This window comes from Phaseolus vulgaris, chromosome 2, assembly GCF_000499845.2.
Source record: "Phaseolus vulgaris cultivar G19833 chromosome 2, P. vulgaris v2.0, whole genome shotgun sequence".
In the NCBI taxonomy this organism is placed as follows: Eukaryota; Viridiplantae; Streptophyta; class Magnoliopsida; order Fabales; family Fabaceae; genus Phaseolus; species Phaseolus vulgaris.
Genome location: NC_023758.2, coordinates 11,849,186 through 11,867,996, shown reverse-complemented (window position 1 = coordinate 11,867,996; position 18,811 = coordinate 11,849,186). Strand labels below are relative to the sequence as shown.

General features: G+C 31.2%; 1 protein-coding gene across 1 annotated transcript; it reads right to left on the bottom strand.

Moving 5' to 3' along the window:
* Positions 1-7,711: 7,711 nt before the first annotated feature.
* Positions 7,712-9,226, bottom strand: LOC137810682 (two-component response regulator ORR3-like). The gene is made up of 5 exons (XM_068612070.1): positions 8,967-9,226; positions 8,757-8,842; positions 8,581-8,661; positions 8,418-8,488; positions 7,712-8,283 (listed from the first exon to the last, which is right to left on the bottom strand). The coding sequence occupies exons 1-5, from the start codon at positions 9,100-9,102 to the stop codon at positions 7,974-7,976; spliced, it is 684 nt and encodes a 227-aa protein (XP_068468171.1). The 5' UTR covers positions 9,103-9,226; the 3' UTR covers positions 7,712-7,973.
* Positions 9,227-18,811: the final 9,585 nt, after the last annotated feature.

Sequence of the window (18,811 nt, the reverse complement as noted above, 5' to 3'; positions counted from 1 at the left end):
TACATCCCAATGCCTCGGTCACTAGATATGGAATACTAGAAGATAGTGTGCGTTGGATAAAAAAAAAGGAAAATTGGATAAGAAAAAAGGAAAATGTTGAATTTGAACCTAATAGTATTGTGAAAGTCATCTTGTAAGAACAATTTACATAAAAGATAAATGAAAAGAAAAAAAATGAATCTTTTTATTAATTAAAATTAGTTTATATATAAATTGAAAATAAAAATTTAGAAAAAATCATATAAAATCCATTTTACAAACTAATTTATATATAAAGTAATTTTATTATAGAAAAACTACTTTTAATTTTTTTAATTTTTCTTTCCAAAAGCTATAGCTTTATATAAACACCTATATTCTCTTAAATAAATTTAGAATTATATAGTCCAGAACATTGAACTTTTGGATACTCTTTATGAACAAGATATACATTAATCAAGTTCAATAGTTAATTTGGAAAAGCTTTTTTTATAAGGATTTTTAAGATGAAAAAAAAAAATCCTATTAAATTAAAATTTATTTCATGCATAAATTAATTTATAGAAACTAAATGTATTTTTTTTTTGTCATCAAGCTTATTTATCTTTTCATCTCAAATATTAGCTTATGCAACACACTCAAAAATTCTGAAATGAGCTACAATCAAAATCCTTTCACTCCAAGCCTCATTGGATGTCACATTTTGAACAATAAAAGTTGGACTTCTCTTTAACACTGAAGACTCCAATTTACAACTTTTGGCCAAAATGTCTTTGGAACTCACCCTTGTACTAACAAAGTTCTCACAATGTTAAGAATTGTTCTATTGTTGCTCTCTTATACATAATTTTATTGTGGTGTATAACAATCATAAGCTCTTTGATATGTCATGTTCTTTATAAAAAGAATTAAACTCATTTGAGAATTATTCTCTAAACTTCATCCAAATTGTTTCAAACTCACCACGAAGAGCTTGAAGTTGTTGTCTCCTTAATCTTGCAAATCCTTGATAGTTCTTCTTCATTGAATCTCAAATATCCTTATTCTTTGAAGATAATGGTTTACAAAATAGACTGATCAATGGTTTGAAATAATATAGTTTTTTTTTTGTTTTCAAGTGTCATATTGACCATCAAAATGAATGGTTGTTGGCTACACAAAAGATCATTCACTTACCATTTTCTCTGATACCATAGTAAAAAATAATTTTAAGCCTAACTCAACCTCACAAAATTGGCTTGCATGGTGAAAATTGCCCCACTTATATACTTTAAATTTACATTATCTTTAGTCAATGTGGGATCTCCAACACACCCCCTCACACCGAGGCATATACATGTCGAGTGTGGAACTAGATAATTGTAAGTAGTACGGATGATAGCAGGTGACATAATAGGCTTAACAAACCTTGCTAACATAGGCTCTGATACCACTGATAGAAATTTTCTCTCTTTTTCTACATTTTAATCAGAATGATATAGTCTTTTTAAATAGGCATATTACAAAATCGTAAGTATTCTAAGGAACTAATAAGACAACTTGTTATGAATCCAAGTATGAGTTGAAAGTCCCACACTAAATGGAAATACGAAAGTTGAGTGACATATAAGAAAAAAAGACTCACAAACACATCGTCTTCACTTTTTGAGTTGAAAGTGGTGTCATGTTATCTTATATATGCACCTTATACCTCAGTTAGGGGTGGTCATGGATTGAATTTTTCAAAATCCAATCTAGATCCAATCCGAATCTAAATAAATGGATTGGATTTAAAATTCATATCCATTTTAACTAGATCAAATTTAAATGGATCTTTTTTGAATCAATTTAAAGTGGATTAAATCTAGATTTAATCCATTTTGTTAATTAGATTAAATCCACTTTGTCAATTACATTAACCGGGCCTAAGACGACTCAACCCGAACGCGAACCAACTCGGTTCGACATCGGCCAGGGCCCGGATGACTCGACATCAGCCTGAGCCTGGACGACTCAACATCGGCCGGGGCCCGTTCAGCTCGACATCGGCCCGGGTTCGGGAGACTCAACAATGGCTCGGGCCGGCTCGGCCTGACATCGGCCCGGGCCCAATCGACTCGACATCATCTCGGGCTCGGGCGATTCAACATGGGCCCGGGCCCAAATGCCAGGCCCAGACAACTCGACAATCGCTTGGGCCTGAATTATTCGACATTGGCCCGAGCCCATTCGACTCGACATCGGCCCGGGCCCGCTCCACTCGACATCGGCTCGAGCCCAGACGAATCGACATTGGCCCGGACCCGGACGACTCGACATCGGTCCGGGCCCAAACGACTCGACATCGGTCTGGGCCCGAACGACTCGACATTGATCCGGGCCCGAGAAACTCGACATCAGTCCAGACCCACTCGGCTTGAAATCGGCCCGAGCCCGCTCGGATCGACATTGTCCAGGGCCCAATCGAATCGACGTAGACCCAAGCCCGATCCACTCGACATCGGCCCGGACCCATTTGGCTCGACATCGGCCCGGGAGACTTGACATTGGCTCGAGCCGGCTTGGCTCGACATTGGCATGTGCCCAATCGACTCAACATCGACCCTGGCCCGGGAGACTCGACATTGGTTCGGGCCTGTTTAGCTCGACATCGACCAGGGCCCAATCGACTTGACATCGACTCGGGCTCGCTCCACTCGACATCGACCCGGGCCCGTTCGGCTTAACATCACACCGAGCCCAAGAGACTCGACATTGGCTCAAGCCCGGGCCAATCGACTTGACATCTGCCTGGGCCCGTTCGGCTCGACATCAGCCTGGGCTTGCTCAGCTCGACATTGGCCTGGTCCCGGGAAACTCGACATTGGCTCGGGCTCACTCGGCTCGACATTGGCCCGGGCCCAATCGACTCGACATCGACCTGGGCCCGCTCCACTCGACATCGGCCCAGGAGACTCGATATTGGCCCGGGCCCGTTCAGCTCGGCATCGACCCGAGCCCGTTCAGCTTGACATCGGCCTGGGCTTGCTCAGCTCGACATTGGCCTGGCCCGTTCGGCTCAACATCGGCGCGGGCCCGTGCCAACTCGGCTTGACATTAGCCCAGGCCAGCTCGACTCGGGAATGCTCGGCTCGACAACGGCCCGGGCGCGCTCGACTCGAAATCAGCTTGGGCCCGCTCGGCTCGACATCGGCTAGATTGTCTTGGCTTAATTTGGATCGGGCCAAGTCAAAATCTATCCCAAAATGCAATTTGGATAATCTAAAAATTTATCCAATCTATATCTAATCCATATCCAATTAAATGGATTGGATTTAAAATCCAAAAATATGGATTTGGATTTGAAATAAATCTATATAAATGGATTAAAACTAATATGGATATGGATAATTATGGATTGGATTTTGTAATTTGGATTTTTTGCCCACCCTTAACCTCAGTGGTGGTGAATCTCCCCAATCTATCCTAGTAGAAAAATTCTAATAGTCGTATCATAGTCATGTTTGATTTGGTGACCAACTCAAACGGAAACAAGTATGTCCCGTTATGGTAAAAACCCAACAGTAGTTAGGATTAGGAGAAGTGTGTTGAGATAAATGGGTGGTCTAATAGCGGGTGACACAATAAACTAACCAAACTTTGCTAGGATAAGCTCTGATATTATATTAAGAAGTAGGCTTAAGCCTAACTCATCCTCTCAAAACCGGCTATAAAGTGAGGGTTGTCCCCACTTATATATTATAAATTGACGTTATTATTAGTCGATGTGGTATCTCCAACACTAATAGTAAATTTTATTAGACAATTTTATTTAATTTTAAGTAACTCTTATAAACAACTACATGACATTGGATAGGGTCACGATAAGAATAATTTGTTAAAAAAGCTTTAATAGTTATGATTTGGTTACACAATCTAATCATCATACTTACGGAGTTTGTGTTGATCCCTTATCACAATGACAATTAGTTTCCTTATATAACTTTATTATATTGATTATTGAAAGGATATATATAAAGTTTGTATGACTAGACTTTTTTCTTTATGTATGAAATATTTTGAGGTGTTCCTACTTTAATACGTTTAAAGAACTTAAATAAAATTACTTACTAATCAAAAGTACTAGGATAAGTTAGGAGGTATCTAATTGCTAATCATATGGTCGAAGTACGGATTAGACCATTTCAAAAGTCCATATTAGCAAAAGCTTAATTTAAGTAATGATGTTTCTAAGATAAACATTCTTCTTTAGTTGTACAATTACTAATATATATATATATATATATATATATATATAAAAGTTAACTTGGACATAAGATTATATAAGATTATCTTTACAGACACATCCCAACATCTCGATCAGTGGATAAGAGATACTAGAAGATAAAGTTGGATAAGAAAATAAAAATATTGGATTTGAAGCCTACTATTAGTATTGTGAAAATCATCTTGATCTTCTAAGAACAATTTATTACATGAAAGATAAATAAAAATTAAAAAATAATTTTTTATTAATTAAAATTAGTTTAAACTAATTTAGTTTAAACTAAACTGAAAATAAAAATTTAGAAAATTTATATTAAATCAATTTTACAAACTAATTTATGCATAAAATAATTTTATTATAGAAAAAATATTTTTAGTTTTTCTTTCCTAAAAGTATAAGTTTATATAAACACCAATATTCTTCTACTATGAAAGTAAAAAAAAAAACATTAATATTTACAACATATCTAGAGAGAGATCTATTAGACTGAAATTTAGGATTATATAGTCCATAACATTACTCAAGTTCAATAGTTAATTAGGAAAAAAAAAATTATAAGGATTTTTAAGTATAAATAAAATAAAAAATAAATAGTACATAACTTAAAGTTATTTCATGAATAAATTAATTTATAGAAACTATTTTAAATATTTTTTCTAAAATTTTATTTTTTCAAAGCTAATTATAAATTACAGAAAAAATTATATTATTTGTCTTCTTTAAAAAATTGTCCAAGACATAATTTAGATAAGTTTGTTGATGAACTTGGTACCTTAGCTTGTCTAATTTTATTATTTGTTTACTTTTTTATTTGAATCGAAACACACTTTTGATAAATTCTTTAACAATAGGAAAAAGGGACGGTGCAATAAAAGATTAAAATAGTAACTGAAGTGGTTTAATGTTAATGGAGTCTCTCTCTAATAATTAATGAGGTCCAAAACATAATCAACTTAGGTCAGTAACTAACCATGAATATCATGCGTGCTTGCAATCAGAAAACTTCAGATGAAACTTTTTTCGTATATAGATTATTACTAAATTAATTATAAATAATTTTATGTATAATACAGGTTATACCTCAAATAGAAAAGTAATTATTTATATCGGTTAAATAACTGTAGAAGTTTTCTAACTAAACTTTCACTTGTCATTTAAGTCACTTTTCATGATAAATAAATCTTAAATATTTAAGTTTTGTAAAAATTATTATAACTTTGTACACATTTTCATACTTTGAAAATATTGAATCAATTTTGTATTATGAATACCAAAATTAATTTATAGTTGAATATACACGCTGCTTAATTTTCACATTAAAAAAATCAATAAGTCTACTTTATTGGGGGACAATAACTAGTGCTTTTAAGAAGAAAAAGAAAATACCACAGATATTTTAAGTAAAAAATTAAGATGATAGTGGGACAATTGTCCTACATCTTCTAACATAGATTTGTCAATGAAGTTAAGCCTCCCAGAAATATTTTATCACGAATTCAAACCTTTAAATATTAAATAAGTCCTTGAAGGGCTGAAAAGGTTTAAACTTAACTAGTATTTGGAACTATAAACAGTTGTAATTAAGAACTTTAAACATTGGCAAAGGATATTATTGAATTAAATAAATAAAAAACTTGTTTCAGAAAGTGGTTAGACAATTTAAAATTTTGATGATGTTGAAAATATGAAAACTTTTGGTGTGTTTTATCTCTCTGATATAACTCCACCAGAAACATCCATTAGCCATGCAGAATAATGGTTGATTGGTGGGTGCATGTGATGGAGTTTCTTTTTTAGGCAACTGGTTCATGAGGATTCCCCATTAAGCATCTAAATTTAGCCCAATTAGGTAACAAAAAATGCTTTTAGATATGAGTCTGTGTGTCATCTATAATGAACTTTGTCTACAATGGTAACAACAAATATGATAAGGCCCAGATATTAGATATGGCACAGTGACAGAATCAAACAAAAGAAAGGTGATTTTACGTATCAGAATTTTGCCAAACATGAGGGACATAATTAAAACCAAACTTCTCACAATGATCACTTAAAGGGCACTTGGATTATGGGGCCAACCGACAGATACAAAATTGGTGGCCAGTAGAAAGTTTGTCTCCATCTTTCTACTATTATGCCCTGCAATTTGGGTTTTATGGACCCCCAATAAAACCACCCTTCCTCTTAATCATATAGGCCCAACTTCACATCTACCCTCTTTTCTTTTCATCATTTCCATTTTTTCCACTCTTCAAGTATTATTAAACATACATTTCCAGAGAAGAAACTCTTTGAAACTGGCATAGAGTATCTTCTAAAGCATTTCATCCAATTATGGTGAATTTAGTTTCAGCAAAATCTTTGCAACCACATCAAATATGAATTGAAATAGGAGATTAGGAAAACATTGTCTGAGTGGAAGTAGATAGCTTTAGTTATAAGTTGCAATAATCTGTTTTGGCATTGCAGGCACGGCACCCTCACTAAAGGGTTGTTCAGTCAACCCTTGATAATTTTTATCTTTGAAACAAGTGCTTTGGAAAGTGTGATTCTCCTGTTTGCAGGTTAGAGAACTCCTATGACAAATTAACAAGGCTACCAGTAGTTGAAGTTTGCTTCCTGTTATGCTTTACAACACAAAAGGGAAGGTGGTCAAACCAGTCAACTTAACAATTATGCACATGGGGTGCCACATTAGTTCAGTAACTTTTGTTGCAGTTGCTGGAGTTTTATAACTCCCACAATTATCTCATAGCTGGTTTCTAGCCTACACAACTAGGTTAAACATTAAAATAAAATAGTGTTTTGAAGAAAGTATTTGGAGCCTCTAAAGAACACAAAGACAACTCACATTGGAAGAGGAGAAGATGAAGAAGAGCAAGAGGTTGTGATGTGAAATCTGGCATCTCTAGAAATCTGTTCACTAACCAAGTCAATGTGACACATGTTACAAGTAACAGCTGTTTGTTTTGCTTGATTTTTTATAGTTTTGATGATAATGGTTATCTCTTAAACTCTAACCACAAAATCTTAACCCTGTGGTAGTCAATGTCGTGTTGAGGCCTAAAGGGGCGAGCAGTGGAAAAAAGATGAAAAAAAAGGCAATGGTGAAGAGGGCACATGTGGATGAGCATGGTCCAGTATCAACAACCAAATATTCTGGTTCCTCTTCCACATGACACAGGCAATGCTTTCTGATATTGCAGGTTTATTGCAGCCGAACCTCCTCCATCAGAGACAACCAGACAAGTACAGCAGTTCCAAGACCCCACGACACCTTCCCACCCTCTTCCTTAAGGGAACACTTCCAACATCTCCAATTCACATTTCTTTATTCTTTACACCAGACAAGATCTTGCAAACTATTATTCCATCTGTTTCACATCATTTCCAATCCCAAATTCAATGTTCACTCACCCCTTCTACACACCATCCATTATTTTATTTCCTACCTTTCATTGCACGTTCTTGTAAAAGGGCACAATCTTTTTAATCCAACAAAAACGTTGCAAAAGTAATTTATTTCAATCACTTTCTTTTGCCACATAATAATATTATGCTTCCATAACCTTAACCCACCTTCGTACAAACAAATTAGCAAAAGATAAGAGAGGGGCAATGCAACAAAAACCGTTACAGACGACGACAACAACAACAACGGGTAATTGCAATTCAACCCCATAGAGAGCAAAGCAATAAATCTTAAGAGCAAAAAAATAAATACTGCTGTGGATGGCATCGCAGAGAGTCAATCGATGGTGCTCATTTTAAGCCGTCTGATTGGTGAAGCGAGCACGGTTGGTGAAGATGTTGGAGAAGATGATGGTGATGAAAGGAACGGTGATGATGAAAGTGTAGACATGGACGGTGGCGATGATGACATGTCAGAGGTCTCTTCCTCTTCTTCCAGCTTTCTTTTGTTGTTAATCTCAACACCACTTCCTCTGTCATGGCTTCCAACCTTAACCTCTCTCGTTGTCATGTACCCCTTCAACCGTTTCACATCAGATAATTTCACTGGTTTCACTATGAAATCCTCTGCACCTTCCTCCAAGCATCTATATATTTTCAAAAAAAATTCAGTTTGTTTCAATCTTCTAAAATTCATCAAAAAACTTTAATACATGTTCATTGAATTAACTAGTATCAGAAAAAATGTAGCATGAAGGAAATAACTCAATAATGACAATACCTGTCTATGCGAGGCAAAATGTTTTCAGAAGACATAATCACTACTGGAATTTCCCTGAACATGGACGATTCCTGCATCAAATAAAAGTTTTCACTCAGTATGATCGATCACACGGAAAAATCAAGGGTTTATGATTAGAATATTTAATTATTAATTAATGAACCTTTATTTTCTTGAGCAATTCATAACCTGTCATCTCGGGCATGCAGTAGTCTGTGATAATTAGATCCACCTTCAAACTCGGCTAAGGAAAAAAACAAAAACATGGAGCAGAAAATAAGCTATGGAAAATAAAACGGAAGTTCATAAAAATGAAACGAAAAATCTTATGATACATACGACAAAACCATCAGATTCAGAGGTCCTTCTCTGCTCGTCCAACCCCAGAAATTGCAGTGCTCTGATTCCACTATCAACAGCTGTAACTGCCATTTTTCCAACCAAAAAAAACACTCCTTAACAGAACACAGATAAAAGAGTAAAAAAAAAAACAACAGAAAATACCCAACAGTGTGTTTTGTTTTGATATGTTAAAGAACAGTTAATTACCTTTACAAGCTGAGATTTTGAGCAAGCGTTCAATGACCTTTCGATCGACGAGGCTGTCATCAACGGCCAAAACATGAACCTCGTGGGAATCCTCCGGCGAGATATGATCGAAGGAAACTAAGCCGTCTGTGTCCATTGAAAAGTGCAGAGGGAATTGTAAGCAAAGAGAAAGAAAGAAAGAAAAGAACAGAAAGAGGATTCCTTAACATGGGTGAACAAATCTTAAATACAGTGTTATATTAATGAATGTGGCTATGTGACATGTTATGTTGTTGTTCCATAATATCCATCTGTCACAGCTTTTTATTAATAATTATTATTGCTATTATAATTATAATAATGCTATAATAATAATAAAGTCTCTTTTGGAAAAATCAAATCTTAAAATCTTCTCTTTTTATTTATGTTTTTTGGAAGATGGCGCTGAGATTCTGAAATCCACTTTGGTTTGTGATCTCAAACGGAATTTTTTTTTCCTTTTTCTTTTTTCTGATCCATGGCTAAGTAAGGTATTAATGACACGTCCCAAACAAAATCTCGCGTGATTTTGGTCAATCTTGGGAGTTTGTGAACGACGTCGCACAGTGATTGGTGCGGTGTGACAGCGTTGACCGAAGTCAAGGCTGAACCAAACAGCGCCGTCAAATTTCCGACGTCATTTTTTCACCGTTCCTCGTTTAGTAAGTCGTGAAAGAAGAGAACTCCTTAATTAATGCTAAGATGATTTTCTGATTTTGTGTGTGTTTATGTTTCTTCTTTTGTGGGATTGTAATTTAAGTGTGTAGAGTATCTATGCTAATCTTTTTGGAAGCGATATCATGCACGTGCAACCTCGTGAGTTGTTTTATTTTTTTATGTCCATAAATATGTTTTATGGTAAAAGCTTGTTGTTCATTAAGTGAAATTTTATTGGGATTTTTGAATTGATTCTCTGAACTTTAAGTTTAAGCTTGTGTTCATAGAGGTGATATTTACAAGAGATTTGTTTGTTTATTGTGGAGAATAATTGATGAAGATTGGTCAAAGACCGGAAACAATGCCAGCTCAAAATTAAAATGAACACTTATATTTTATGCATGTCAATAATTCAATTCATTTTATTAATCACTTTGAGTATCTCTAATTCATAATCATAACATGCAAAGATCAATGACCTGTACGGCTCAAGGACATGGAATGATTTTAATTTTCATAAAGTTAAGAAAATACCAAAGTTTGAGATAATGCAAATTCCAACCTTTCTAAAATACTAATTTAAATAATCCCTAGTTGCACCTAGTGTATGAAAATCAAATGCTTTTAAGTCTATGATTACCCAAATAATTAGTTGTTTTTATTATAATAATTTTAAAATCATCAAACATCAAATATGTCTCATTAACAAAAATATGTATATACACAAACACACATATAGTTAAAACATGTTATTAAAAAAATATTAAATAAAAATTAATTTTAAAGATAAAAAATTTAGTTATTATATTGACTAAATTAAATATTATTTTAAAAAATACAAAATTATTAATATCTAAATTAATTTTTATTATTAATAAATAATTTTTAAATTAGTATATAATTAATCTATATAATAACAAAAAAAAATTTAAAAAAATTATTTTTATTTAATAATTTTCTAATAATGACATAATACACAGAAAATTAAAACGGAAATTATACATTTATAAATAAATTTAAGAGTATGAAAAATTTTAAATTCCTTCACTTTAAATCTAGTTTAAAATTCTCTAATGTTGCTTAATGAATATGTCTAATAAAAATGTAAAACTCTAATTTCTCATAAGACATTTTGTAAAAAAAATATTTTTTTTACCAAAAACGGGATATCATACTCCGTTCTAATATATTTAAGAAGATAATTAAAAGATCACGAAAACGTAGTCCAACAGAAAAATACAAGCAAATATATTCATTAAGAAAAATTGGAGGTTCACCAAGTCATTTTGATTTGCATCTTCACTTTGTATAGGGTTTAACTAAGTGACAAACACTATTAAACTCCTGATATTTTCTAATAGTCATCTTTAATATTATAGTTAACTATACTTAGTTCAATATTAAAATAAATAATATTAATTAATATAATTAAAATAAAAATATTACTTTAAATTAAGATAAATATGTATTTTTAGTCTCTAATATATTTGTCTTTTTTATATAAATTAGGTAATTATCAATGTTATATTTACATTTTCATTTAATCACTTATTTTTAAGTTGTATTTTTATTAAAAGATTAAAGTATTAATAATTTAAAACTAATAAATATTTCTTTCAAGAAGTAATATCAGTCATATTTAAGATTAAAAATATATTTAAGTATTTTTTTATTTTTTTCAAATTTTATCTTCTAATGTGAGAAAGGTGTTAGGTTAAGCATAATATATTGGAACTCCTTATACAATATCCTGATAAAAAGATGTGATTGAGAAAAGAAACTCTATTAAAAATTACATGTCAAATTTCTTGAAGAAAATTAATGATTTAACTCGATGATGTGCTAAGGTTAAGAATTTTCTTTCACTATTGATACACATATAGGAAGGGTGTGTTAGTATACTTTAGTCTTACGCATCTCAATTCTTAGAGATTAAGTCGAGATATGATAACATGTTTTCTACCATCCAATAGAAATTACTCATAAAATTCAATAATTTATGGCACTTTAGAAACAATAACTATTATACAAAGCATAGTTTTTAACATTAACCAAAGATTGAACATAATCACATATTTCTTCCCAAAAAGTTATTTTCTTTTTCCTACTCCATATGCTAATGCTACAACAGGAAGAGAGGTAGTGATGTAAATAAGGATAAAGAAAGAGTTTGTTGAAGAAAGAAGAGAAAAATTTAAAGGAATAAAGATAAGAAGCATGACAAAGAAGAAAAAATAAAATGACATTTTAAGAAAGACTAACTAGAGGAATTAAAGCTTTGGAAGGTAAGATTAGAGACCTTATACATGGGTAATTTCTTAGTCTTTGGAGAAACTTGAGAGAAGGTATAACTTGATAAGTGGAACTTTAGGGAACCTTGGACGAATTCTAGAGAATTAGAAGTATCTTCTGGAGCTTCTAAACTACCACATCTTACTTTCATGTGTACCTGGGTTAATTTAACTCTTTCACTTGACTCTTCAAGCTTTTAAGAGTCTTCTTGTCACCCTTGTGCATTCTACTCAACTCGTCATTACTTTTCACATGTAATCATTACATCTGTCTATATTTAAAGAACTACCTATGTGTGTTCCCTAATTTCAAGGGATTAAGATATACTAATCATGCTTAGTGTTAATTGCCGATTAACAAAGTTAACTTTATTTACTTATCCATTTCACTTCTTGCACGAGCTTCTCCATTATAAAAGGAGTCTCCTCCATTTGTAAATACACTTTTGAATATTGAATGAAATTCTCTTTTGTGAGTTCACTTTGAAAGTCTTGAGTGTTCTCTACTCTTGCTTTCGTTCTTTATCTTGAGAAATTTTCTCAAGTTCTGAATTTTCTTGCACTTATCCTTTGGTTCTTGAATTAAAGGTGACTTGTTCATATTTATTCTCTTGTCTTAATCCATTTTTGTTTTTATTTCTTTACTTTTTCTTATTTTTACATTGAAACTAATACAAAACAAATGGGTTTCTCCATCAAATTGTGTGTGCTTCTGCCAATATTGTTTCAAAGTCATGGAATTTATCTTCTCTAACACCTCTTAAGTTTATTAAGATCAGTTTTAGAAGGGAATATGCATAAGTGCTACAAGTAAGAAATCAAGACTATACAAGCAGTTTAAAACTCATAGGGCTACAACCAACATAACAAACCCTTTCTTTCAAATTTTATTCTTATTTTTTATTTTTACTGGAAATTGGGAAGCCTGCACAATCACTCAAGTAGAAGAGAAGCTACAAACACAGTCAAAGTGGAAAAAAAGGAAGCAGCCATGACCTATGGTAGGATGATGAACAATAATATCAGTAATCAAATGAGAGACTTCATTGTAATCCTGAATTTGATATGAAGAAAAACAAAATAGCTATGATATTTGGTTCCAATAAGGGTGTAACTAAAACATTTATAACGACTTTAACCTAAAGAAACTGCTGCTATTAATGAAATACTTATTTAAAGAAAACCCTATTTTGTAAACTCTTTTAGCATCTTTGAATTAAAGAACTTGATTATAGTAAAACACTTATTTGAGTGAAGCTTTATCAATTTATTACATATGGTAATTTATAATTTAAAGCAACACATTTTAACTTCACAAAATACTAAAAATATAATTATATATAATCAGTTTGTATATTCAAATAAAATAATTTTCAATCAAGAACAAAATTGTAAAACAGTTTCAAAGAAAACAAGTTGAATAGAGCATCGTCCAACACAATTTTGAATTCATTGTTATCCATATTTAGAATTCAATTATCTTCCAAATGTAAAGTTACGAAATTGAAAGCTGTAAAGAAAAGTAGAAGACACTAAAGTTGAAGAACTTAAATAGACAAAACTGAATTGCATTAAAGGTAAAAACATAAAAACTGAATTGCATTAAACTATAAAAGCATAAAATATACGACATTTATAACTAACATAAATTACACGCTTAAAATTGTCACTTTATACAAGGTATTATATAGCGCATGTTGCGACAGTTCGCAATAGACCGTCACATTATACTTTCTAGCGGTACGCGGGATCACCACACATGTATATTGTGACAATTACAAATGCAACTTTATACAAAAATAACCATCATCATATACACATTTTTTTGTAGTGAAAACGTAAATGTAAGTAAATTAGTGTATCTAAAGTGTATGAGTATGTATTAATTGTGTTTATAGTTTCCTATTTATAAGGTTCTGAAAGCACAAACGAATGGGTTTAAGCAATTGCACCGAAGTGGGTCCAAGAAAAACTACATTATAAAGAAATTTTATACTAAACTATCTTTCATCTTTTAAATCGTTTAATACTTCCTTTATTAAGTAGATTTGTATGATTTGCTCCTTTTAATTCATCACTTCTAATTTTTATAGTCCAATTATCTTCAATGAAGCTCCATGAGTTAGAAATATACTTTAATAAAGATTATATTGAAAGGTTATCTTCATTGAATTAATTTATTAAAGGATTTATACAAAATTTTCAGCTAAAAAATAATTTTTATACAAATTTATTAAAACTCTTTTTTTATAATAAAAAATAAAAAATAACAAAAATAAAAATTCTTAGAGAATACAGTAAATTTATAAAAATATGAATAAATCAAGTCGATAAGTAGCTCAACATGCAAACATGTTAAAAAACATTTGGAAAATTATTTTTCAATGTTAAAAAGACCGGTATCTCATGACTCTCATTAAACAATTATTGTAAAACATAATTTTAATTTCAAAATCTTTTATTAATTTGTTAAGAAATACATACAATTTTGTTTGTGATTTAATTATAATGTCAATAAGAAAAATATCTAGAAGTTCTAGCACGTAAACCTATAACACACTGAATAATATTTTTCTTCACCAAAACAAGTTAGTTTCTATTAAAAAAATATTAGTTTCTTGAAGAGAATACATAGTAAAAATATATAGTATCTCATAAATTTAAGTTCTGAATAATTATTGAAATTATCAATTATACTTATAATAATTTTCTTAGCCATTTTTATTCTTAAAATAACATAATATTAATTATAAAATTTCATAAATTACAGTTTTAACTTTAAAATCAATTTATTCAAGTTTTAGTCCTAAAAAACTACATTAATTTCACTTAGTTTGCATGTTCTCTCTCCATAATTTATTTGAAAACTTCGTTTTGATTTACTTTAGTTAAAAAAATTATTTAATATGATTCATTTAATAAAAAATCAATTTATTCATTAAAAATTATTTTATAAATGGATATATAATCTATCTAAAAAATTAATATTTTAAAATTTTTAAAAAAAAAATATACTTTTTTAATTTATTTCAATTTCTAATATTAGTTATTAGTTTTAAATTTTGCGACTAATAACTTAAATTTTTTAAATATTATGTGATTAAGCAAAAGTCTAACAACACACTACTTCTCTGTAATTTTTTGGCTGTTACATTAAGCAATACTTAAAAATTTGTAAAACAAAAAAAAAAATCATTAATTCAAAGAATGTAACAGCGTGTTTTAAAAAAAAAAAACACCAACAGAAGCTTTGCCCCCCACCACCAGTGCCTTTCATTTTCTTTTTTTTTTCTCTCTCTCTCCAATTCTCTTCTCTCTCTCTCTTAATTTCTCTCCCAATCTTCATTTATTTTAGAATCTGATCATACCACGCTGTAGCAGAGGAGTTAAGGAACATTTCTACCCGATCAGATTTTCAAACAGAATAAGTTCATTTTTACTCTAAATATCCTTTGTTCTCTGTTTTTCCTTACTATTTAGTCATCAATCTTGGTGGGGTCAGTTGAGAAGTTTAATCCTCTCAACTTATTCTATTATATACTTAATTTTTGTTCTGTTTGGATAATTTGCATTAGGCCTATAAATCTTGAAGCTTATCCAAACGGTGGGGAATAAAATTCTAAAAGTTGCTTGGAAAGCAAGCAATTGAGGTAAGGGAAGCTAAATTTAATTTTTAATAGCACCCTAGGATAGAAGATCTGAATGCGGAAGGGACGTGGTCCCAATATTCAATTTCTCTTGCAGGGATGTTGTGTGTTTATTTATATTGGGTTGTTTGTTTATATATTATTTAAATTTGTGGAAATATTGGGTTTTGATGATTTAGTATTAAAGTGTATTTTTTTTATGTCAAATAAAATTTTGAATATTGTGGATAACTTTTTGAATGATATTGTATGACGAAATGGTATGAAAATTGGATTCATACATTTGGGATAATGTATAGACTGATGTTTGTTGTGTATTAAGTATTGATGTCGGGATAATGTATGGACTGATGTTTGCTGTGTATTAAGTATTGATGCCTATGTGGTAACAGAGATCTCCGAGCTTCACTGATGATCTAAGTCACATAGACTAAGATATCAGGTGGTGAGAAGCTGATGGGGGAGTTCATGCACACCGCGACATATGAGATGCACGGCTTGGGTTGTATTGAACTTACCCTGATCCTTTTTGTTGGATTCGCTGATAATCTTTGGATCAGGTGTTAGTCTCTGGTAGGACTTACTTAATACGGGTCTTCCGGAAGACGTTGTTTGTTGAATATCTTGGATGTGTAGATCCATGTGAGATCTATGTGATTGTTTTATTGTTGAGATTTGAAGAAGATTGAATAATTTGAGAAATTGATCATGTAACTTGGTTTTCTCTTTTGATTTAATTGTGTATATTATAAAATTCTATTTTCACTAGCTTACCCTTGCTTTTCTGGTTGTGTTTGAACTGCGATGACTGTACTACGTACACGAGCAGATGATCTTACAGGTGTCTGCGGATCAGAAGAGTTTTAGGGCGTTGATTATGAAACTTATATTGTAAATATTTGTATTTCTATATGTCCTAATCATGTATTAGGAATGTTTTGAAAAACTTTATGCTTGTATAGAAATAAGTAGAACCTGTATTGTAATAATTAGATGTATTTTTCGGAGTGTTACAAAGAAGACTATATATGTCTATACAATTTATCATTTTTAACATATTATACGTATAAAAAGAATAATCAGTCTCAAAAATATAATAATATCACGTTTCCTACTCTATCTCCCTCATAATTTCGACAAAGTGACAAAAATTAAATGAAAATTTGCTTCCTACATTTTACCCATAAAATTAATTTATTTCTATTTTCGTCTCAAAATCTCTTTTCATCTACGTAGCTCAAAATTTTTGCATAACTCATGGGTTTCATAATATAACAGCTCAATTTTCTTATATTTAAGAACTCCATATTTAATGATAATAATAAATATGATATAAATCACATGGGACTATATTTGTCCCACAACCACCTGATCTCATATTCATAATTTAAAAAGCAAAAATAGAAATATTTTTCTCAAATATTAAATGACTAAAATAAGCAAATTTAATTTTAGTTATACAATTTTTGTTATCCTTAAAAATTGAAATATTTGACCTTATGTTATTATGTGACACTTGTTAATTATTATGTTTGTATAGAGTACAAAACTTGTTTCTTTGTGTTTCATTGTGTACAAAACTTGTTGGATGAATGATAGTGGATCACAGACAAGATTAACTTATCATTCAAGTGATAACTTGAAGCTTGAGTGAGAGAGAGACCAAGACAATTTGTTTTCCTCTAGAGAAAGGCTCAAATGATAAAGTGGTCGTTCAAATGTTGAGTATTGACAATGGTGTCTCGGGTTCTGGAATGTGTGAGACCATATAACTAACTATGTGTCAATGCTCATATTACAATATGGTGTCTCAAGTATTGATAATTACACACACATATTGTATGCAATCTTTTTATTATATGTTGTCATTCATGAGTGCGACCATTTATGTCTGTGTTACCCCCTTGTAGATGTGTGATCCTTTATGGGTGTACTGAGGATACCAAGGATGATAATATGGTTCCAAGGATCTAGTATTAAAGAAAGAAAATATTTTATTTTTCACTAGTGATATAATCACGTAGATTAAAATATCATGTTGTTAGAAGTTAAAAAAAGTTTATGAATCAAATTATTATGATGTGTATGGAGTACCTTGGCAAATAAAGTTAATAGATTTTCATAATACTTTTGATAAGTTAGATGTTGGTATATAATAAAAAATGACTATTTCACTTATTACAAGCGAACAACATTAAATATAAATGATTGAGTTATAATATATATATATATATATATATATATATATATAATATACATGTATTTTATAATATATATAATAAATGTTATGTGGCGCAAATAAATTTAAAATGTTAGGTAATCATTGATGTATTTATACGAAGTGATATACTTTATAATGTATTATATTTAGAACTTCACTTTCAAAACATGTAATATATATTATATATTATATATTGGTAAATGTGTTGATGGAAACCGTCTAACTACAAACCCTCACAAAATAAGAAGGATGAAAACCTAGATTTTTTTTCTAAAGCTTTTATTAGCACATATGCCTCTAATTGGACTTTTGTTTATCTTTTGTAGATCAACTAAAGAGGACAACTAGGATGAAAGAAGAAATAAAACATATCCAAGAAGACCTCCAAGTTATCCAAAACATCAAGTAGAGCGATGGTTAGAGAACATAAGAAGATTGAGTCTCAATAGACTTAAGAGGAGATAAGTCAACATCATTTCTGGTCAAACTTTAGTTTTATTAAATCTATAGAGTAGAATATGATTTGTTTGAGTTTGTAATTGTTAAATAAATTGGGTCATGTATTTTAGCCAAGTAAAGTAGAATTTTTTATCTTGTATTATGACCTAAGGTAGATTAGAGTTAGGGTTCTAAAGCTACCTAAGGTTTTATTTGGGCTTCCTTTGGCCCAAAGAAAACCTTAGGTTGGTCATGGTATGCATTTAGCGCACCAAAGGGAGTTGGATAACATGGTATGCATTTAGTTTGAATTTGGCTCCATTTCTTGGCTTACCAATACACTATAAATAAGTAAGCTTAACCCTTGTATTTTTCAACTTATATGTGATTAGTGTTATGCTGAAAAATCAATTCACACACTTGTCTTAAGCTTTCTCTGTCTCTAGGGTAGTCTTCCTTTAAGCCTCCCCTAAAACATTTCCTAGTGAATTGGTCTAACCTTTCTTCCACCTCTCTACTTCAATTATCGGTTCATAGTTTTCTTTCCTCCATGTTTTCACAAGTTCCTTTCAT

What these genes read in the sequence shown, in the direction of transcription:
- LOC137810682 (XM_068612070.1), bottom strand. Translation starts at nt 9,102, where the DNA reads ATGGACACAGACGGCTTAGTTTCCTTCGATCATATCTCGCCGGAGGAT. An exon ending in CTGAATCTGATGGTTTTGTC is followed by an intron (nt 8,662 to 8,756) that starts GTATGTATCATA and finishes TTTTTTCCTTAG; the next exon opens with CCGAGTTTGAAGGTGGATCT. An exon ending in AATTGCTCAAGAAAATAAAG is followed by an intron (nt 8,489 to 8,580) that starts GTTCATTAATTA and finishes TATTTGATGCAG; the next exon opens with GAATCGTCCATGTTCAGGGA.